Raw genomic sequence first — 23,292 nt, 5'->3', positions numbered from 1 at the left:
AATTTTCCACTTTTTTGATTTTGAAGTTGCGGTTTTTGGTTTTGAAGTTCGCAAAATGAGAACAGCGAGATCCTGTTTTTCGAGATTTCAGATTTTTTGATATCGAGAGGGTTATGAAATTAGAAAAGACTTATCAGTGGTTTTCCAAACTGCATCTGAAACTTTCCAGTAAATATCACGTAAGCACTTTATAATAACCTTGACATGGACTCATAGGCTTTTTCCGAAATGCCGTAAAACCTATAAAAGAAGAGCATCAGTGCTGCAAAGTTTGAGCTCAACTATCTCAATTCCGATAAGATACAAAAAATGTGTCAACTGACATAATGTTAATGATGTTATGCGAAACAGTTTATTAGTTGACAAATTTTCTCAAATAATTGACAACAACTGAGAAAAATCGGCTCAAATTTAGAAAATAGGGGCCTCTTTATTACTGGTATTACGGTAGATTGTTTAGATCTACCGTAATCCTCTTCTAGGATGTTTTTTTTTAAATTTTTTTCAAGCTTGGTACATGATCATTTTTTTCCATTCACTGATCATCAACTTCTCCTATTTCGCATGAACCATTATACCGCCCGAAATGTATACTCTCCTCAATTGTGTCTCACAGTTTCTAATACTATTTCATTCTCAGAATTTTTGAATGACAATAGGCATGCAAGTATATGCAGAGCGAGAGATCTCAAAATGTTGTCTTCCAGGGATTCTCTAAAAGCTACCAAAATGCTGCCAGACTTCATCGCCGATATGACTGTGAAGGACGCCAGGTTCCTTTTCGTCGACTTCGTCTTCATCGTACTCGTCGTCCAATTCGTTTACAATCTGCTTTGCAGAGGATGATTGCAGCTCGGTAGTAGTTGTGGAATTAGATAAAACGAACTTTCGTAGAATCCAACGAACAAATTTTTTCATCAATAAACAATTTGTGTTAAAATCGGTGGTGTTTGTTAAATATTCGGTTGATAGCCATCTCAAAATATCTTTGAACTTCTAAATATCTTCGAATGAGAAAATCGTGTCTATTTTCATTTGGCGCGATACTTCCATTCTGAACTTTTGTAACAATGTTGACGACTACATGCGCACACTAGACAAAGACAAGTTCTAATCAAGAAACTGAAAAAGGGGGAAAGGAAACTCGCCATTCAGCTTCTTTTGTGATCTACTTGAAGGATCGTCAACCACAAATGTCGGGTGGCAAGACAACTTGTAATGCCACCACGATGTTTGCAACTGACGACGTTTATCAAGCCACTAAAGTTATTGATCGAAAAATACACTATTCCGATGTTTCCCCTTGTAGAATAATCGAGAATTCACAAAAATAATCATATCAAAAAATGGTGTAGGAAACCTGTGTCGGAGCTGGTGCGCATCTGGGATGGAGGCGCAACGGCTGTGAAACCATCCGGTGATGGCACAATTCTACTTTTATCTACGAAATTGGTGGAAGCCTTCATATTGTAACCCTCGTAATATATATGTTTGAACTAGAAGCCAGAAACGGTCAAAAATAAGGAGAATCTGCAAAAGAAAATATGTTGAAAAAGTCAATGCTTCGAAATCTACCTGATTATATTTTCTTGTGAGTCTACAGAATTTGTCAAGATTTCTGACCCATTGTGTCCTGGTGGTCCTGGTAGACCTGGTGGTTATGATCGAGCAACTACACTTCATCCGTCTTGGTTGTTCAAGAGGTCCTGGTACTCTCGGTTGTCCATCTTGTCCTGGTGTCCCTGGTTGTTCGTTGTTTACTGGATCTTCTGGTGGTGGCCTCCACCTCGTTCTTCTCATCCTGGCATTTCTTGGTATCCAGTTGGCCCAGCATTTCCATCTGGTTGTGGTGCTTCTGGTGTTCTTGCTGGGCATGTGATGCATTGTTTTCCAGCACTTTCGGAATTAGCTTCTCTCGCAGACCCTGGTTGTCCATCTTGTCAAGCTTGTCCTGGTTCTCTATCAGATCCGCTTTTCCCGGTGGTCCTGGCCTAGCTGGAGATGCAGAAGCTTGGGCAGCAAGGATATTCTTCAGTCTTCAATACTTCACGATGTCGATGTTGATTACACCAACATAGTCCGAATGGCCATGTATTCCAAATCTTGTCAGTCCAATTTGTGAATCTAACGATCGGATTAATCAGAGGTGGTTCCAGTCGTGAAAACCTGCATAGAAATGCTGATGTTTCAACAGGAATTGATAAACGAGATCTCGTAAGCAATTGAAACCTGAAAATATCAATTTGCAACACAAGTATGTACAGGGAAATTAACCTTTCACTTTAAAAGTTGCTCGATATTCTTAATTTTTGCCAAGCCGGTGGTGCACCACCACCAGGACTCCACCAGATGAGTATCCTCTCCCACCTCCTCCAGAAATCACCTTCTTAGTGGTCCTAGTTGGTCCTGCCTGAGCAACTACACTTTTTTCCGTTTTGTCTCGGTTGTCCATGGGGTCCTGGAGATCCTTGGTGATCCTGGTGAGTTGGTAATAGAAGTTCCTAGTTCTCCCGGTTGTCCATCTTGCCCTGTTGCTCCTGGTTCGTTTTCCAGCACTTCCGGAATCAGCTTGTCCGGCAGACCCTGGTTGTCCATCTTGTCCAGCTTGTCTTGGTTCTCCATCAGACCCAGCCTCTTCCGGTGGTCTTTATGGTCCAATTGAACGTCCAGAAGCTTGAGCAGTACTTTGGTATCCATCAGCTCTTCCGCCTCTCCCAGAATATTTATCTCCACCTTCAGTACCATACTCTCTTAACATGGAAAAGTCCTTCGAATGCGCCCTTCTCAGTTTGCCATGTCAAGGGGGATCGAATCGTGAGGATCTGCAAACAATTTAACCATTTGTAAATTATGTCAATTACATTTAGGTTGATGTTTGATTGAAAATGATTTTTTTGAGCTATGAAACTTTTCGAATGAAAACATATTGAAGTAGATGCTGATTTTCTTTCATAAATGCCAAACAGAAATACTCACCTTGCTTAATTCATTATTCGCTCCACATCCAGTTCATTTTCTTTTACGTCGCTTTGCTTACTTCGCTCCACTTTATTTGCTCCTCCATCGGTTCTTGAGCCTCCTGATTGTCCTGGTCCTTCTGGTTGTCACTTGTTTCCTGGTGGTACTGCATGATCAGCTCCACTTCTTCCGTCGTTTGTAGGGAACCAGCCCGGTCTAGCATTTCCATCTAGCCCTGCTAGTCCTGGCGGTCCAGCTGGGCATGTGATTAACTGTTTTGTGATCCTGATGTCTCAGCTAGACATCCAGAAGCTTGAGCAGCACATTAACATTTACCAACGTCCCCTCCTCCTCCACCGGCAGCACATCAACCCCTCCTCAACCTCCTTCAGATCAACCCAACTTCCAGTAGCGTATTGTCTATAGAAACGAAAAAATCCTTCGAATGCGACCTTCTCAGTTTGCCAAGCCAACTGCCATTAGCTGTAAACTTTTCGGATAGAAAACTGAAACCGGTTTGTGCAAACTACTCACCACGAGATCGCCAAAGACTTTCTCTTGTTCCTCCTCCACCGGCAGCATATCCATCTCTACCTCCTCCTACTCCTTCCATTAGCGTATTGTTCCTTGCCATCACCTGTAAATTTTTTGGATAGGAAAACGAGAACGTTTCAAAAATGCTACTCACCCGGAGTTGCTATCTTCGCCAAACTCACTTTCATAAAATATATGGCTTCGTGGTACAGTGATCGCTTGATTGAGCAAAGCAAAATCAGCTTTGAATGATTCGAATGGAGACGTCATGGTAATCAGCATCGGTATCGTGAGCTTCTATCGTCTCCAGTTGTCTTCATCATGTGACACAGCCATTATGGGATATTCTTAAGTTTCCACCATTAACAGTCTTTCGGATTGCTGCTGACTGCGATGCCTCTCGTCTCAATCTCTCGCGCCAACAAACATCAGTCAAGTTAAATTTCGACCCAAGCCGGACCACATATCGTCACGTAGTTCAGACCGATCATCTCCAAGCGGCTGACGTGATCCTTTGCAAGTTCCATCTTTTAGTCGGGGAGCCTGACGTGAATTCCTCATTTCAGCGGTGTCATTTCTCCCTTTTGTTCCAAACAAATAAATATACACCGATATAGTCCGATTGTTCTCGTGATTTATGAGCAAAACTTGTCCGTCCAACTAATGAATCTTACGATTGCATTATCCAGCGGTGGATCAAGTCGTGAAGGCCTGCAAAGCTTTTTTTCAATTATAAATAGTTTCAAATTAATTTGATGTTTGCTTTGAAAATAATTATTTGTGCTTTGACACTTTTCAAATGCAGACTAATTGTATTAGACACCTATTTTTTCGTAAAAATCGAAAAAGAAATACTCACCGTGCTTTATTCATCACTTTTCCTCCAGATGATGATGATGATGGAGCTTTTTTGTTTGTTCCCGGCTTGCGGTGAACTAATTTATCGGTTTGATATCTATTTTTGACAATAATTCTTGCTGAAAATGAGTAAATTTATAGGTAATAGCAAAACCAATATTACGCGCCTCCATACTGCGTCAAGGTGCGCACATAAAAGACGTCAGTGGAGAAAAGTGTGCGCACATTGTGTTCCCAAAACAAAAACAGTGGACGGGTACGGTTTGCAAATTTTGGAATGAAAATAAACAGAAACAGGAGCCTCTGACAAAGATAAAGTTGAAATCAGCAGACATGACTGATCAATTATCTGCTGTAAAAACAACTACACACACACACATACAAACACACACACACACACAAAAAAGGAGGGATCAGAAAAGAATTATGAGTTTTCAGATCGTTCATGCTCAAAATCAAGAGAAGGTTTAGAATGATGGGATTTGTTCCTAACCAAATTTGGTTGTTGAAAGTGACAGTATGACGTAATTCTAAAATTTTCAATGAACATCATGTTAGCTACAGTGCCATGTACGTCGTAGATTTTTCCAAACGTTCAATGAGATCTACCGTAGTCCTCTTCTAGGTTTTTTGGCTATTCCTTTCAAGTAATACATATTTTTTAAATCCATTTACTGATAACAAACTCTTCCTTCTTTTATTACCATTGTACGGCCAACAATGGGTTCTCTCCTATCTCTCAGTTTCTAACGCTGTTTCGTCGAAAGCTACTGTCGTTTTCAGAGTTTATGAATGACAGTGGTCATGAAAAGATATGCAGAGTGAGAGCATGCCCTCTCCGTTTGTTAACAATCGATCTGACTGTGGAGGACGTCCGGTATAGGATGATCGACATGGTCGTCCTCGCACTCATCGTCCAATTGGTCTTCAAGCTGCTTCGCAAAGGATGATGGCCGCTTGTAAATGATTGTTGAATTCGGTTTCATTGACTTCTATCGAATCCAACTGAAAATTGATTGCATCAATAATTAGTTTGTGTTACAACCGATGTTCTTTGTTTGATATCTCTAACGGAGATCCATCTTTAAGCTTCTTGTCAGAAGTTGAATATAAAGTTCGTTGGTATTTTTTTCAAGGCTCACAATGTCATTTTCTAGTGCCTTCAAAGTGTTTATGGCTACATGGGCACATACACACTGGACGAAAAGAACTTCGAAAACAAAAACCTAAAAATTGAGAAAAACTTACCGTTCAAGGTTTTTTTTTCAATCATCTACACTGTCAACCATAAAAGTCAGATTGCAAAACAATTAGTGATGCCACCACAATATTTGCAACTGATGACGTTTCAGATGAAGAGACAACTTGAGAATAATCTTCAAATGTTGTCCACAGCACACTCTTCCGACAAACGTTCCTATGTCGACGGAATATCATCGGAAAACATTGTTTTCATCAAGCGACAACCAAGTATTTCCTTTTTTGCTGTGCAGCCGTAGTTTATCTGAAAATATTTTTCTCTGATTGCAATTTCGTTAGGCACTCACAGATACACCAGAAGACCAAGCGAAAAGACGCCTAAAATCGATACTCTCCAATAATATTTGCGGTATGATCTGTTCTCGAACAAGTGAGGACGACGCTTTTGTTAAACATTTTCAATTTTGCAAGTTTCCAAACGTCGATGTGATTGTAGATGTTAAAATGATGATTCAACGATATTTTTGTCTTCAAGAACCACCGGAACTTTTCCACCGACGACGATGGCACTGACCGATCATCACGGAGTGCTCGTGAGTCTCAGTGGCGGCACAATTTCGTGTTTCTTCCATGAAATCGTTTAAAGCGACTGTATTCAGATATCAGTAGTATTTACTCATGTGCATCAGAAATCAGATACGGCCACGAATACGGCAGCATGACGCCGGTATAAATGCATTAGTTGATTTCTTCTCTTGCTGAATCGCCACCTTAACTTGCAATTTTGGTCATATCGAGTGTACTTTCTTGATGAATATGTCCTCAAACATTCAATGAAGCTTTCCGGAAATTCTGAGCTTGCTTCTGAAACGTGTTAACAATAATATTATACAAAATAATGAAAATTTGAGACTTACAACGCTTTTTGGCCAAAAATCCATATCCAACAGCTCCAGCGGACAATGCAAAAAATTGAGAACGGATGTCATGCGGTTCCCAATTACTTGAAATCAAAAATAGAAAGAAACAGAAGTTTTTGACGAAGATAAATCTGAAAGTAGAAAACGTGCCTGACAAATCTGCCGCTGCTAAACAACGCGCGTGCCCCGTTATTCCGGAGTGTCGTTGCCAACATGTGCGCGCACACACAAAATGGAGCAAAAGAGGAAGAATTATTGGTTATAAGGTGGTTCATCCGCAAAATAAAAATATAAGAACAGTAGCATTTACTTCTCGATATCCGACATTGGCTGTGGAGTAAGACAGCAGAAATCTACTCCTTTGAAAGTAAGAGAGGCAGCCAAAAATAGCTGATTTCTCCAGAAAACTTCACCTCGGCGCACTGCAATCGTTTTTTTTTCCGATATAACAAAATTAATATTATCAACGACGCTCATTTCTATTTCATACTCGCTTTTTTCGACAAATGGCAAACTAAAACTGACTGAGCTGATAGATTTTTCCTTGTGTGAAGAGATATTCGTCACCATTGCCGTCTAAATCCCGATCATTTGTCAGTGATAGTTTAGCATTCATCCGGTGGTGAATCTGTTGCACTTTTTTACTCCAAGTTTGCCGTTGGATGCGTAATTTTCCCGCTTTTACATCTTTTCTGCTTGTTGTCGTCATGCAACTGTTTTATCGTGAACTACAACCTTAAGTTGAGCCCAGCGACCTTCTGTGGCATCCCATCGTTGATTGATGCACATGTAATTGTTCGGATTTTTTAAGGCTTACATCTTTATAGGCTTACACCACAGGGAGGAAACATCGAAGTCACATCGCGAAAATTGGTAAAAACTCACCATTCAGAACTTCTTCTGATGTACATGATACATCGTCAACCACAAATGACGGATGGCAAGACAACATGTAATGCCACCACGATATTTGCAACTGACGACGTTGTGTTCATCAAGTAGATAAAGTTAAAGTTACTGATTGGAAAATACACCATTCATGTGCTCTTCATTGTAGATTGATCGCACGTTTTCTTGTCGAAAATTCCGATATCGATGGAATAACGTTGTGAACCGTTGTTGGAACTTGTGCGCATCTAGGGCGGAGAGGAATCGGCTGTATTGTGGATTTTCATCGAGCTACGATCAAACGATTTTGTACCTTGCTGTGCAGCTGTAGTTTATCTGAAAGAAAATTCCTCGAATTGCAAGTTTGAAGAGCACTCACAAATACACTAGAAGGCCTCCGCGAAAAGACGCCAAAAATCGATAATCTTCAATCCGATTTGTTACATGGTCTCTTCTCCAACAAGCGATATAACGACGCTCTTGTTGAAGGGTCTGAATTTTGACAGTTTCCAACAGTCAATGTGATCGTAGATTTTGTTATTTTGTCCATAAAATGCGGAAAATTCTGCACCTATAACAGCGACGTTGTCATCACGGAACGTTTGTGACACACCATGACGGTACAATTTTGTTTTTCTCCCATAAAATCATTTAAAGCCGTCGTATTGAGATACCAGTAGTACGTTTAAAGGCATAAGTAGCCAGGTGCGGCGGCAGATCCGAGAGCATGACGCCGGTATGAAGGCATTTGCTGATTCCTTCTCGCAATGAATCCTGAGCGCTTTCCTGAAACAAGTTAACAATAATATTGTACAAAATAATGAAAATTTGAGACATATGAAGCGCTTAGGCCGAAAATCCATATCCAACAGCTTCAGTCGGCAATGGAAAAAATTGAGAATGGCTCTCATGCGACTTACAATATTTTGAAATTTAAATTAAAAAGAAACAAGAGCTTTTGAGGAAAATGAAGCTCAAAGTAGAAGACGTGCCTGACAAATTCGCCGCAGCTAAACAATGCGCACCACCATTATTCCGGAGTGTCGTTGTAGACGACTACATGTGCGCGGACACATAAAATGGAGAGAAGGGAGATAAGACAAGAATTAATGGTTACCACTTTATTCACAAAAAAATGAGAAAATGTTTCAACCCGAAAATAATTATTTTTCTCGTAAATCGACAACTAGATTAACCGTATTTCCCTCTCTATTATTGTCAAGTCGTTGCGAGACCCTCCTCTTGTTTGAATGTGTGTGCGCGCGCTCACACAAGAGAGCGTGAAACAAATGTGGAGAAATAGACAACAGGAGAAACTGGAGGAACTGGCGCACCTGCAACGCATTTTATGAATGAAAGGGTTATGTCTGTCAGAAATTAATATGAATTGAGTGGACAATAATGTTTAAATGAAAATCCACAACAAATGCTGGGAATTGACAAAAAGAGCATGAAAGGGATTTTCGATATCTGCTACTAAAAAACTATTTTCATATTAGAATATAGAAGAAAATTAAAAAGTACCTGGTTTTAGCCACAAAAATTACACATATCTGAAAATAATAGCATCTAATTTACTCCCGTCACTATAAAAGAAATCTGAAAAATTATTTTTCGTGATCCAGTGAAGGCTCCTTTTTCAGAATTTCAAAAACAAGCGGAAGACTTGAGGAGGATGATAGAAAAAAAAGAGAGAGCGAGATGGAAATAATAATATATTCCGGTAAATGCTCCTCTTTTTAGTTTTTAGTCAACTCTGCAAAATAGGAGTTCCTGTCAATTCGGGTTCGTTGAGTAGTCAGGATTTTTAATCGGAATACAAATTTTTAGAAATCACTTTATATAATTTTTCTATTTTGATATTGAAATTTATTCAGATTTTCTGAGAGAACCCTCCAGGGAATGAAGGTTTTTGAGGTTTCTCAAAGCTCATTTATCTCATTTTCTATGAAACATATTCGAAAGTGGGAAACTAATACATAAAATATTTGTGATAATATCACCAATGTTTGATTAGTTGATCACCTTTTGATATCTTTCATAGAAAGCGAGATAATTGAGGTCAAAGGCGCAGCATCATAGCTGAGCTGGTGGCAAAACGGCAACTGCGATGGTGCATATGAACGAAATTTTGAGAAAGGTCTTTTTTACATGCCCTATCTTCTTTAACAACGTATTTTGTCCTTCTTTCAATGTAACTAACACGGGAAGCCTCCCAACTGTCACCCGGGGATTCGGATTAAACCTATTGTAAATAGTAGTACACAGACTATCTAGAAAAATCCCAAAACTATAGCGGCCCTCGTGAAGGTCTATTCAAATGGTGAGAAATTTTTTGATTTTTCGTGAGTTTGGAGTCGGGACCGTTTGAGCGACCTTAACTTTGTTTATGTTTATGGTAGACGTTCAAACTTTTTTTTTATTCTAAAGGTGATAAGTTGATAAGCATTATTGTCTACTGCACAAATGCTCCACCTTCAAAACGAAAGTCAAGAAAATAGAAAATATAAAATATTCGAGTTCCACCGAATTCAAAAAATGCCAATTTTTGAAAAAAAACGTCTCCGGGGGACCATGTCTATCAGGTTTCTCAGGACGAGTAACGTACGTATACGCCTTCAAATATAGGTCGAGCTCTTGAGTTACAAGACTTATTTCAATTTTAATCCAAAAAAGTTAAATTCATGTATCCCCTATACATGCATTTCTGTTCAAAAAAAAAGTTTTGAAAAATTATAAGAATTCTGTGAAAATAAAAAGAAGCAACAAAATAATGTTCAGAAACGCAAAAGAAAACTTTCGAAAATTGAAAACAATTCAACAAGAAGAGATATTACTAATCCCCGGGTAACAGTTGGGAGGCTTCCCGTGTAAATAATTTTTAGGTAATCAGAAAATTATTTAGTTTCAAAATGTCAGCTCAGGGAGTCAGCGACTTTCTGATAGAAATTCTGACCTGGCACGTCAAGTGTTTCCTATAGTGATGCACATTTGTATATTTTATCAATATTCAGTTCGTAAATAGCAAGAAAAGATCATTTTGTATTAATTCACAGCTACAACCTTACCTATTTCTGTTTGTTCCAGATACAATGGAGCAGATATAAAGTCGCTTTCATTTTTATAATTCAGAAACGTGTCAAACCCCAAACTGATTTTACTGCTCACATCATTCCATTTGTTGTTTCTCACGATGTTGACCACAAAAAAATTGCATGAAAAATAATTTACCCTCTCACTCGAGTTCATTAAATCACTTTTGAGATCAGTTGTATCTTGAATCCTATTTCGGTGGGTCTAGTACACATTCTGTGTTTGGTTCGACTCAAAAACTTTATATAAACCAGCCTGTAAAATAGTGATGTTGATGGTAGTTTCTGTATACAATCCCGTTTATCTTTCTTCCATTTTTTAAATAACATTTCACAACTTTTTTCCAGAAGTTCTCGTTAATTCTCTTGACGTTTCCTTAATAATCTCATTGAGGCACCACTCAAAACCAATGTTTTTTTTTGTTTTTATGTATTCCACACATTTCAGGCACACTGTTCTATCGATCAGAATAAATATGTATAACTTTTCTGCAGCAATACATCAAAAGATTTCATGCTGATTCGACTATCTGTTTTGTCACCCTCTGTCTGGGAGCCAATTGCCCTCATAGCTTTTGAGCATGAGTCCCGCTAATCCCCATATTGTACTACGAAGACCCATCATACCTATAAACGCCACCTGTCACTGTTACGTTTGATGTTGGTTTGCATAAGGCATGCAGAGTCGTCTTTTTTGGCGCATTGTCTAGTGGACCATAATGATATTAGAAAATTTATAAACTGTTTGAAAAAATACCAACCTGTTTGCCGCGCCTCCGGCGCTTTAGAAAAGAGAAATCAGTAAGAATTAGATCAGGCTTGAAAATTCCAGGGATGGTTCCAAATCTGATCCTAGCTTTCGTGTTGTTATATCCTTGCGGTGTATTAGACAAGGGATAAACTACTAGTTCATTTACATAGAGAGAACCATTTAATACAGAGTTCAAAAAGGTTTTATAAGCAGCTGTTATCGTCACGTAGATCTGTGGCTTGACATTCTCCAGGACAGTCACGCCACAACACGTGTGTTGATAGAACTCAAAAGGTTACATTAGTTCCTGAAGTGTCAATAAAAATCTTATAGAAAGTATGAAAAAAGTGAGTTGAAAAGTTAGTAAAAGTTCACGCTGTGATCTAAACACCGCAATGAAAGACGATCGTAGATTTGAAATATCACAGGACCCATCTTTGCAGATAGATCATATAATCACGGTTCCGGAAAAAGTGATGAAAGATTGTGATGTTTGGAAACTCTTATTTTCTGTGATACCATTTTTATAACTTTCACATTTTTCGATTCTTGGGAGTTACCGAAGGTAAACCTATGTCTTACGGAAAGACTTCAGATTGGGAAATTGGACTTTTTAAATGACTTATGAGCATTTTAGCATTCAATAACTTCCCATCCCTTTAAATTTTCATGACATTTCCCAACGTTTTTTGTTGTATTTCATGAATACTCTCGTTAAAACTCTTGACGTTCCCCTAGTAATCTCCTTGAAAATGATGTGCTAGTCTCAAAAGTTTTTGTGTGTTTCCACTTCAGACACTGCTTCAATGATCAAGATATGTTGATTTTTGGCATTTTGAGACCCATTTTTGGGCTGCTTTTGTTTTGAAAACGTGAAAAATGTGTCTTTCAGAAATCGACAAATATTTGGAAAACTAGAAATTTTCAAAAAATTTTGCGAGTGCAAAGTTTTTAATCTAGGTCTGTTTTACACTCCGAAGATTTCAAACTGTTTGGAAACTTGACAGTCGCGCTCTAGAATCCTGAAAATGCCAAAAATCAACGGAACAACTTTTTTTTGTTTTATACTGTATAGCCCTTTGGTACCAATCCATCCAAAAGGTGTTTATGCCCATCCCATTTTCTCTGTCTAGGTCACTCTATACGAGCCATATGCCCCACCTAGTTCTCGAGCAGGAGGCCTAGTCAATTACTAATCCCCCTATTGCAGCACACAGACCCCTGACACCTATAAACGCCTTCTTTTGCTGTTACTGTCATCTTCTGATGCTCCGTTGCATGGCGACTCCGCCCCAATAAGGTGTAGACTCCGCCTCTTTCTGGCTCGATGCCTGATCCTTCTCAGATCCACCAAAGATTCATCACAGATCCACGTCACATAGTTCTTGCTCTGCTCCTTCTTCCTTTCTTCTCGTTCTACTATTTTTATACTTGTTTAAATATTTTTTCAGAAAAATCGCATCAACAATGTCAGGACCACTGCATTACTACCCAACGTCTTCGGACCAAGAGAACGGTGAACAGGGAATCGAGACTGCAAATGCTCCAGCATCAGTGCCTCTAACGGCATTTTCACTTTGGGCAGATACGATGCGCGGGACGGTCAGAGGAGAACATCCGGATTTGGAGATGGATGATGTTGAGCTGAAATTGACAGCTATGTGGAGAGATTTGACCGCAAACGAGAAGAACGTGTTTGAAGAGAACTTGAAAAAGATGAGGAAATATGACATGCCGTGGTGCGCTTATTTTCTTTTCTGTAAAGAGAAACGGAGAGAATTCACCGACAAGCACGGAAACCTCCCCGGAGGGGAGGTAACCAAGATTTTGGGCGCCACATGGAAAAATTTGTCTGCAGCCGAAAAAGCTCCATATCTCGAGAAGAGTGCTGAGAAGAAAAAAATCTACAGAGCTAAATGGGGCGCCACTCAAAAAGAAGAACGAGAAGCCGTGAAACGTCAGAATGCTGCAAAAAGACAGGTAACTCAGCTTCCGAAACAGTAACAATTAATCATAATTTTTGTTTCAGGCCACTGCTGCCGCAGCTGCTGGAAATCCTCGGCCGGCAAAGCGTACCCGGATCAACCATTCTGCTCGTGATGTGCCTCCCTTGTCTCCTCGATCGCTGTCACAAAGTCCGTTGCTTGGCTCAACTTCGTCAGATTACTACAGGAGCTCCACCAGTCCTTCGGAGTCAGAACCTAACGCATGGAATGAGCTCGAAAGCATCCAGCCAACATTCATTGTCACTGGAGACTTCCCATGGCAGCAGATTTGCCAAGAATTTGGTCTTGAAAATAATACTTTTAAATAAATTATCGAATTTGCCGGGTTTCTATTTCGTTTTATTGTTCTTTTTGTTTCGTTCCTAAAATAAATATCATTAAAAATAACAGTTTATGGTGCCACTTTCCGAATAAAAAAAATTTTCTAATAAGAGAACATGTGGCTATGATAAACTTCCTCCCCCAAAAATAGTCTGAAGGACTGTGGGACATATGAACTCCTTGATTTGGGAAGTTCAACTTCTGGACCAAAATCTGAAAGTGTTGTGATGCTACAGACTGATTTGAACCCTAAATGGCAAAATATCATTGTTGCGTCCTTCAAGAAAATGTTGACAACTTTTGAAAATCGGTTTCAAGCTATATACAGATGAATGCTGCTGTCAAGTTCGTGGTTGACTTTCATTCGCAAGGGTGGGAAAACGGACCTCCCGCCGCCTGCGCAGAGGATTTCGGAAGGGCCAACGGGGGGAGACAGAAGATGAGACACCCGGGCGGTAAGCGGACGAATCGCCCCCAGATGAAAGAACTAGTTGATTTTTTTTATCTATCAAATATAAGGAATTCTTATTATCAGAAAACGAACTTAGGATTGATATCATAACGAGATCGTCGTTTTGCTCCTGGAACCTCTAATAGTTAGATATTCTATCACTTTCTTTCAAACATCCCAATCCCAAAAGATTCATGGTAGACCAATTTTGGTCTGGCGGCCTTTTCCTGTGGGAAACTTACATCCAGCTGAGATGGAATAACATACAAAGAAAAAGAGAAAAGAGGCACCACTCCATTTATTTATTATGAGAATGATTATAAGTTTTTGGATAAAATTCCGTTTCTTTTTTTTTAGTTTTCATGAAGTTTCGCAACTTTTCTCTAGCTCTTCTCGTTAAAAATCTTGACTTTTTCTTCATAAACGTATTGAGGGAATACTCAAAAACAACGTTTTTTTTTGTGTGCCTACCACACATTTTTTGCACAATGCTCTATCGATCGAAATAGGTATAACCCTTCTGCTGCATAGATCAAAAGTTTACATGCCGACTCTACTATCTCTCTCCAGACACTCAATACGAGCCAATTGCCCCACATGGTTTTTGTGCAAAAACCTGCTAATCCCCATATTGCAACAGGCAGACCCATCACACCTATGAACGCCATCTGTTTTTGTTACGTTTGATGTTTGTTTACATAAGGCATGCAGGTTCGTCTTTTTGGCGCATTGTCTAGTCGGACCATAATGATACAGTGCGCCCAATAATGATAAGACACCCCATGTTTTTGACCATAACTCGAGAAGGAAAAAATATATAAAAAAACTGTAAACGTTGTTTTTAAATTGGAAAATACTCTGGAACGAATGTTATTGGTTCGGCCCGAGCGGTGAAAGTAGGTCAACTTGAAAATGTGTCGATTTCAATCGTCCAAAAATGATAAGACACCTTTCGAAAATCGTTCATTTTTCGAGTTTTTGAACATTTTATAAAACGTTCAAGTAGTAGAAAAGATGTAAAATTTTGTTTTTTATTTTGTTCAGTGTTTGTGCATTTCATACACATCCCATTTGACCTAGTTTCTAGATTATTGGTGAGCCAACACAGGATTTTCAGAAAAAACCTCAATAGGTACTAAAAACTACTTGAATGATCTGGAAAATCCCTAGAAACATGTTTCCTAAAGATATTTTTCAGAATTATGATGAAATTATTACTTTTTTCCTGATTGGGAACATTTTCTGGAAAACTTTAAGACGAATGGCGTTTACAGTTTTTGATATCTTTTTTCGTTCTCGAGTTATGGTCAAAATTATTGGACTGTATTGGAAAATTTGAAAACTACCAGCCGGTTTGCCGCGCCAGAAACATCTGGCTGGTGTGCTTACGACGCGTGGTCGTCGCTTCGTTCCTCACTTTTTCAGAAATAATGAAAGTCTCTGATGTTTGTTGCTTTAGACCTGACACTATTAAAAGTTTTACGGTAAAGCAAATTTAGTCTAGCGAATTTTTCCTGCCGGAAACTTCCCTTCTGGGGAAAAATGGAATGGGAAAGAAAGAAGAAAAGAGACACCACTCCGTTTATTTATTATAAGAATGATGGAAAACGACATTAGGTGATGGTTTGAATTGAGGAAAAAGGAAGAAACATATAAATTAACACGCATATGATGAAAATGTCACACACGTTCTTGGTAAAACTGTCGTATGTTAATAGTTCTTCAAAAACTAGAACAATCGCCAAAATATTAATAAAAGATATGATGGAAATAATATAAAACAAACCTGTTAACCTAGTTGGTGCGCCTTCAGGATACACCAGAGAAAAATTGCTCATTTGTTAGCAACCCTAACCCTGCATACTGTATGTAGTTGCTCTAATAGATTTTCACCCGACACTTGAACGTTGAGCTCAATTATCTCAATTCCTGTGAAAGATATCGAAAAGTTGTTTACTAACAAATTGTTTATCATAATACCACCAACATTTCATTCAATAAGTTTTCTGAGGGTGATCCTCAAAAGAATGTGCTAAACAAAACAATTGTTTTCAACTTTTCAATTGAATTCCTGCTCTTTTACTAGAAATTATATCACATGAGCTTTTTTTCATTAGCGCGTTTAATCTGCTGCTATACTCGCCACGGCTTCTCTCTCCAAAACGGGGCGACGGGGATAGCAATTTATCGATTTTCGGGGCAACACACCTCCTCTCTTCTTTCCACCACTCTTTTTATATTCCGTCTCCCTTGTAACCACCCTTATCTGTTTTATTAGTTTTTCTTTTTTTAGTAAATTAAACTTCTTTGCATAATATATCTGTTGATTTCAGGGTACACCATGCCGAAACCTTTTTTTCCAGTGCTCAAACTTCCTAATGTCGTCATTGACCAACTTGTAAAGCACTGGGACATGGAAAATGTGTGAGTTTTTATTTCGGATCATTTCCTTACAGAACGCATAGTAAATTTCAGAATTGATGCGACTATGCGCTCCGACAAATTTTTTTGTGAAGTCGAGAAATTCAAGATCGTAATCAAATCACTCACTTGGTTGGTTGGCGAAACCCTTGTTGGCATTGATTTGGATCTTGGCAGTTGTATTGTGCAGATACGGTTCGTAAAAATGGGTGAAACTACAGGAGTCAAGAAGGTTGACGGAGTATACGTCTACTCGACCAAAGGCCCAAGAATTCCAAACGCAAACAAAGAGGATCACATCCTTTGGACCTTCAACGTTGATCACAACAAGTTGGAGGATAAATTGGTGCGCGCCGAGCAGGTTACAAAACACTTGCTAAAAATTTTGAAACCAGAAGAGTTCCACTTTCAATGCGGCCTCAACAACGCTACCATTCTACCAGATCTCTTCATTTGGAGTCATCGAAAGGGTTTCTCAACGATTCTGGTGAAACGATCCGACCGCCGGTCAACTACTATGTCACCAGAAGCCTTGATTTTTCTTATGGAAGAGTTGAAAGCCGACTACCGCGACTTGAAAATTCGAATGAATGCTTTCCAGTACTACAAGCCGATTCAAGCGAAAACGTTGACTTTGGAAGACATGAGCTGGGTTACAACGATCTGTTTGATGGGTCCACAGCTTGTCAAAGCTCGATCAGTTGGTCGATCGACGGCTCACATCGATTTTAACGAGATTATCACCAACTGGGTAAATGGAGGAAGCCCAAATCTTGAGAGGCTGGTTCTCGACACGTCCTCACTAGGATTAGATGCTGCAGCCGTCTACAAGGATTTAAAAATGGAACCGTCGATTTTCACGTGAGTTTTGAATCATCTTTTTTCCTAAAAGTTATCTTCATCGTCGGTTTTGAAGAAAACGGTTTTCCCAAATAAATTCACGCGTCTTTGATGCAGATATTCGGAATTAATTTACTTTGACTTATGTTTGTTTTTATGAAAGTATATACTAATTCCAGAAAGTGCGATATGACCAGAAGGCTCTGTGATTTTACTGATGATTGTCAAGACGTGCGACGTCTCAGTGATGGCCGTATAGCTACACTGCACTCAATTGTCGATCGAAAACTCGAAATGACTGTTTGGCACAAGAAGCACTTGATGTTCCTCTCACCAGCGACATATTACAAACTGAAGTCTACCCATGGAGGATATTTCCCGAAAAAATGAATTCAATTATTCTGTGATTTTTTCAAAAAACCATGTCAGCTTCTTCTTCTCCTTCTCATTTCAAATTGAAACCATACGCTTTTAAATTTTTTTTCTAATGAAATAAAATAATTTTTTTTAATAATTTGCTTCAGTAGCTTCCAGAAAATCTATTTTCACAGGTTTGCACCAGAAAAATAAGTTATTCAGGCTCGGATATCCTATCCTCTAATAGACGCCAATTCTCTAATAGAAGCCGTTTCTGCAGTTTGAACTAAATTATCTCAGTTTCTCGAAAAGATATTCAGAAGTGGTCAACTAATGGAACATTGGTTATAACATGATAAACAATTCAACAGTGGTCAAATTGTTAATATCTTCAAAAAGAACCAAGATAATTGAGCTCAAAATGCACGTATAGATGGAGCTTCTATCAGAGAATTTACGATAGTTGGCTAGTTACTTTGGTAATTCTTCTAGCTCTTTTCAATTCATCATCATATTCTGAATCTTGTCATCACTTCTGAAATATAAGATGATTTTCCTCCCAAAAAAAACGCAAAATGTTCTTCATTTTTTCGTCTTCCGTCACATCACGCCTTTCTCTTGTGTTCTCATTAGTTCATCGACTCTTCCTCTCTCTTCTATTCTTTTAGTACACGTGCTGGCCGCGCACAATGTCTTTCTTTTCTTCTACCGCCACACAAACGACGTCGTTGCGATAAGAGTTCCACCTCTTCACGGACACCAGACGTCCGTACCGAATGTGTGTGCGCACGTAGTACTCGTCGCGTACGTCTTCTCTTCCCCGATCAATTCGTTCCGTGCCGATCTCGCTTCCTTTCTTGTCTTCTTCTCCTCTTCTTCTCCTCTTCTATTCCTCGAAAACGTCGACGTGCTATGTGTACACCCCAAATCTAATGTTCCCCCAAGCAGCTGTGTGGTGGAGTGGTTGTGTGCGGTACTTCGGTCCTCGTACTCGCCAGTTCGACCCGCCTCGGTGAGAATGATGACGCTTCGGCCCAATACGTGGTGTGCCTCGGCCCCGATAGGATAACGTTGTGATTTGTCCACGTTTTGGAGTTTTGAATTTGAAAGTTGATAGAAAAGTTTACATTTTTCGAGAACCATGTGAAATTCAGATTTTTTTTTTGAAAGCTAAGAAAGGAACCTTGTGAACCCAGGTTTTCCGTAAAACCTGTATTAGAAGGGTCGGCTCTTCTATTTTTCCAAGTTTGTCGAGGAGGGCCCTTCTATTAGAAAGGTCCTTCTATTAAAAGGGCCCTTCTAATACAGGTTTTACGGTATATCAGTTTTAGTACTAAAACAAGTGTACTCCGTGCTAAGCAGAATTTTTCAAAGACGGCTTTCTCAAGTTCTAAGACATTTAGAATATGAAATTTGTTGTGTTATGCTTACAGTTCTAGGAAATTTCACATTTCAGACATTTTCTCATAATTTCTTGCTTTAAATTATCAAATAATGTGGAAAATTTTGAAAATTTGAAAGAAACAATTTTCTAGAAAATTTTTTCAAAACATTTTTTCTATAAATCGAAACGTCTAGAATTCTCAATTACTACCCAATAATCTGAACCCATGAAAAATGATTTTGTCTCTCGCTTTTTGTCAATCGGATATAAAATAAATGAGACATAGACGAAAAACTGTCACTACCGTTTCCAATTTTATTGCACTCACCTATTGTTGGTATGAAATATTACTCAATTTCAACCAAGTGAAAAGATGATTTTTTGAGAATCGATTTTTCATATGTTTTTCTGGCAATTTTTTCAGTTATCTTTGAGTATATCTCGATCTGATCATGCGGGAACAGTCTGGCAAAAAAGTTGTAGTCTTGAAAAACGTGTTTTCAATTCTGTTAGTTAGCTTGATAATTACCTATCTAGGTGTTTTTTTTCAAATAAACTTAAACGGGAAATTTTTTTAATGTTTGAAATTTCGATGTGAGTTCAGAACACAAGTATTGAAAAAAAAAATTCTACAAACAAGCACAAAAATACATAATGTCAAGTAATGAAACAAGCATTTACTTTAGAAAATGATAAAAATCTATTGGAGTGTGAGAAAGTGACTTATCTATTTTCTCTGAACGAAGCTCACCAAACTGTCACTTTGAGCTTAATTGTCTCAATTACTGTGAAAGATTCAAATACTTGTCAACTGGTGAAATATTTATGATATTATGATAAACAACTTTTTGTTGGTTGACATATTGCTCATATCTTTCACACTAATCGAGATGATTGATCCCAAAGTTAAAGATTTGGGTTGGTTTCTATCTGAGGAAATACAGTTGCTTTAACAAGATGGATGGCAATTAGAAGACATGGTGACACAGGGATTTCAAAAAGAAAATAAAAGGGCCCTATCAGTTTACAGGTTAGCCAACGAAGATTTTTTCTTGCAATCTGGGAAGCAGCTCTCCATAACACTCCTTAACTGACTTCGGTATAAATCCCTATTATCCACAAGTAAATTGTAATTTGTACTGCCATCCGGATTTGGATGCTTGGACTGAATGTGCTTCATTGGATCTTTCTTGGCAATTGTGGTGTAGGTCCTATTGCAAGCTTTGCACAAGAACAGAATGTATTTCCCGTGGCGAGTGTTGGCGTGGTACATCATATTGGTTCGGTTCTTGGTGATTGCCTCCTGGCATTGCTCACAAGTGATTTTAGTTAGATCTTTCTTGCGAACCACTCTTTCTGGTCCAGTGGTAGAAACATCAGGCTTCTGGGTATTATATGTAATGCTGGCTAAACAAAAACTGTTTTGACATGAAAGCGTTTTAAAATTACCTTGAATCGGAGCAGTCGAATACGATTGAGGAAATATTCCAAAACCGAAATCCATATTTTGCAACGGGGCTTGGTAGGTCTGCATGTCGATGCATCTGTCGACCATTTTCGACAGCTCTATTTTTTTCGAGTTCAGCTCTGGATTATATCGGTAGGTGACCTGAATATCGAAGATTTTAAAATTTTACAGATGGTTGAACTCACCATGAAATCTTGAATTTGATGCTTCTCTTCGTTATGGGTCACAAGTGCGAATTCTGTTGGAAACTTGGCGTGTATACATTTGTCACACCTGAGAAATTATTTCCCTGTTACAGTAATCAAATATTCCTAGTAGTCTCTTTATGTTATACTACATTGTCCGTATTCACTACAATATGAGCCCACCCAATCTCTTCACAGTTTAACATATTTGCTTTCAAAAACGCTAACCCTATACATGCATTTTGAGCTTGATTATCTCGGTTTCTATGAGAGACATTAAAATATGTCAACTAGTAAAATTATGATGACAATTCGCACAACATTTTATCAATTTATAACTTTTTGATATCTTCTGAATAAACCAAGATAATTGAGCTAAAGTAAGAGTGAATGTTAAAGGCTGGCTTCTTCAGAGAATAACGGTATTTTAAAAAAACCGAATTTCATAATTCTAATTGTGCTACTTACTGATATGGGTTCATGAATAAATGCTCGCTGGCGATGTGAGCTTCAAGCTCCTCGACACTGTACTCAACTCCAGATGGAGGACACTCAACACATTGAATCCGTTGACTGATGATTCTGTTGTCCATAACTCTTGAAAAATAGCTGTGAACGATCAATTGCACGATAGTGAAAAAGAAAACGGAAACAAAAGTTCAGAACAGAAAGAAGAAGTGAAAAAAGAAAAATAGTTCGGAAAACTGGCGGGAGTGACGAGAAGAGACGGCGTTTAAAGAAGGAGGAGCGAGTGGCGCGCATCCAGCACGTTTTTTTGGAATTTTTTTCTACCGTAGGAAAGCAGAGAGAAGTAGTTGGCGGAACAGTCAGATGACAGTTTGAAACAACAAAAATCAAAAATTGCAGATAGGTAGACTAACAAGTTAAAGTGGATGATAGTAGATTTTGAAGGATATTATTTCCACACTACCAACTTTGAGCTGATTTATCTCACTTTTTGTTAAAGATATAGACAATATGTCAACTGATAAACCGTTGGTAATATTATGATTCACAGTTTATCAGTTGACAACATTCACACATCTTTGAAAGAAACCGAGGTGAATTTGCACAAAGTTGACGGTTTGAAAGCTTTTTTTATCACAGATGTTACGTTAGCACAATTTTCTTCGGAATTCTATTTTAGACTGAAAATGTTCGAAAATAGGATTCAAGCGTCTCACTGAAATCGAAAAATCATAAAAATATAACAATTTAGAATTTTTGAATTTTCTAAGTTTCCGAAAAGTCATGTGATTTTTTTAAATATATTATTCAGTAAAGATTTTTTCGAAATTTAGGGTGAACTAAAAACTAAAAATCTGAAACTACAAAAAGAATTCAATTTTTCAAATTTTTCTCAGAAAAAAAATCAAATGCGTCTACTGAATGCAGCAACAAAGCGCCGTTGCGTTGCGTGGTTGAGAGGAATGGAAAATTCATCCTAAATGGAATACGGCGGCGCGAGCTTTTGAGCCGTCGACGCTTTCTTTCAAGCCAGATGCAAATGTGCTATGGAGAACGTTGCCATGATGTCTTTTCAGAAGTGTTTGAATTATTCAAAGAAAAAAGGATCGGGGAAATTGGGTTCCGAAATCCATCAATAATAGAATGCCAACTTCAACTTTTGAGCCAATATATCTCGATTCTTGTACAAGATATCCAAAAGTTGTTAACTGATAAAATGTTTCTGATTTTATGATGAACATTTTCTCAGTTGACCAAATTTTGATATATTTCACAGAAAATGTTATATAAGACGTTATAGTTGACGGTTTCGGGGTATTGGGGGGGGGGGGTAGTGTTGATGGTATTTTCTAAGTTTTACTCTAGAGTGCTATCACTCTTATACCAAAGAATTTAAAGACTTAGACGTTGCATAATTTAGGATAGAAATAAAAACGAAAGGAAACAAAATGAATCGAATATCGTTGATGCATTTCATACAAAAAGGTCATTCTGACACTTTCTTTCATTCTTTCCGTCTGATTTTTGTAGATCTTCCAAATACCTTTTCTCCTTCACTAGCTTGTCTGCAAGGAAGAAGTGGGGAGATAAGATAAAAAGATGATAAAGATAGTCTCTTATGTGACCTTGTTTTTTGATAAACTGTTTTGGCGGAATGAAGGAATAATCATGAAACCTTCTTGGTGCGTTTGACGCGTTCTTGATATTTTCAGGTAGCTAAAAAAAACGATGATATCTTAATTATGAGCAATTTTACAGAAAGTGTATCCAAAACTAAAATCGATAGGTAAACAGTTTTAACTTGGACAATGCGTGAATTTTTCTTCTAAACTGCTGAACCAATTTGTTCTGTTCGACCATACATAACGTAACTACGCTGATAGAATGCTCTCTAAACCATTAACTTCGATCCCATATATCTAACTTCCTGTAGCAAATATGAAAAAAATGGTACATTATAGAAATGTTTATTATGATATAAACAATGTTTCATTCGTTGACCACTTTTTTATATTTTTCACAGGGACCGAGATACAGCGGCTCCAAAATTAAAGTCTTTTGGTGTTTATACTATAGTACCAAAAAGTCATTAGCCGAATTCTAAAGGTACTAGCTACATATTAGGTTGGCAGGAAAGTAACTGTCCCTTGTTTTATTTGTGAATAATACAAAAGCAGGATTAATCCAAGA

The 23,292-nt window shown here is 38.2% G+C and overlaps 6 protein-coding genes across 6 annotated transcripts; 2 read left to right on the top strand and 4 right to left on the bottom strand.

Moving 5' to 3' along the window:
- Positions 1-714: 714 nt before the first annotated feature.
- CBG28121 lies at positions 715-918 on the bottom strand (the record flags this gene model as incomplete). Its single annotated transcript, XM_045240685.1, has 1 exon — positions 715-918. The coding sequence occupies one exon, from the start codon at positions 916-918 to the stop codon at positions 715-717; it is 204 nt and encodes a 67-aa protein (XP_045098707.1).
- Positions 919-1,696: 778 nt separating this feature from the next.
- Positions 1,697-2,595, bottom strand: CBG28120 (the record flags this gene model as incomplete). Its single annotated transcript, XM_045240684.1, has 2 exons — positions 1,697-2,036; positions 2,423-2,595. The coding sequence occupies 2 exons, from the start codon at positions 2,593-2,595 to the stop codon at positions 1,697-1,699; spliced, it is 513 nt and encodes a 170-aa protein (XP_045098706.1).
- A 509-nt stretch (positions 2,596-3,104) lies between these two features.
- Positions 3,105-5,336, bottom strand: CBG28119 (the record flags this gene model as incomplete). Its single annotated transcript, XM_045240683.1, has 5 exons — positions 3,105-3,214; positions 3,493-3,595; positions 4,167-4,203; positions 4,352-4,427; positions 5,213-5,336. 5 exons carry the CDS (start codon positions 5,334-5,336, stop codon positions 3,105-3,107), a joined length of 450 nt encoding a protein of 149 aa, XP_045098705.1.
- A 7,332-nt stretch (positions 5,337-12,668) lies between these two features.
- On the top strand, positions 12,669-13,515 carry CBG07235 (the record flags this gene model as incomplete). The annotated part of the gene is made up of 2 exons (XM_002645579.2): positions 12,669-13,181; positions 13,231-13,515. 2 exons carry the CDS (start codon positions 12,669-12,671, stop codon positions 13,513-13,515), a joined length of 798 nt encoding a protein of 265 aa, XP_002645625.2.
- A 2,805-nt stretch (positions 13,516-16,320) lies between these two features.
- On the top strand, positions 16,321-17,630 carry CBG28118 (the record flags this gene model as incomplete). Its single annotated transcript, XM_045240682.1, has 3 exons — positions 16,321-16,403; positions 16,455-17,261; positions 17,420-17,630. The coding sequence occupies 3 exons, from the start codon at positions 16,321-16,323 to the stop codon at positions 17,628-17,630; spliced, it is 1,101 nt and encodes a 366-aa protein (XP_045098704.1).
- A 2,375-nt stretch (positions 17,631-20,005) lies between these two features.
- On the bottom strand, positions 20,006-21,227 carry CBG07238 (the record flags this gene model as incomplete). The annotated part of the gene is made up of 4 exons (XM_002645580.1): positions 20,006-20,388; positions 20,431-20,590; positions 20,635-20,722; positions 21,103-21,227. The coding sequence occupies 4 exons, from the start codon at positions 21,225-21,227 to the stop codon at positions 20,006-20,008; spliced, it is 756 nt and encodes a 251-aa protein (XP_002645626.1).
- Between the last annotated feature and the right edge of the window lie 2,065 nt (positions 21,228-23,292).

Source organism: Caenorhabditis briggsae, assembly GCF_000004555.2.
Source record: "Caenorhabditis briggsae complete genome, chrX, whole genome shotgun sequence".
Taxonomy (NCBI): domain Eukaryota; kingdom Metazoa; phylum Nematoda; class Chromadorea; order Rhabditida; family Rhabditidae; genus Caenorhabditis; species Caenorhabditis briggsae.
This window is presented reverse-complemented; position numbering and strand designations above follow the sequence as displayed.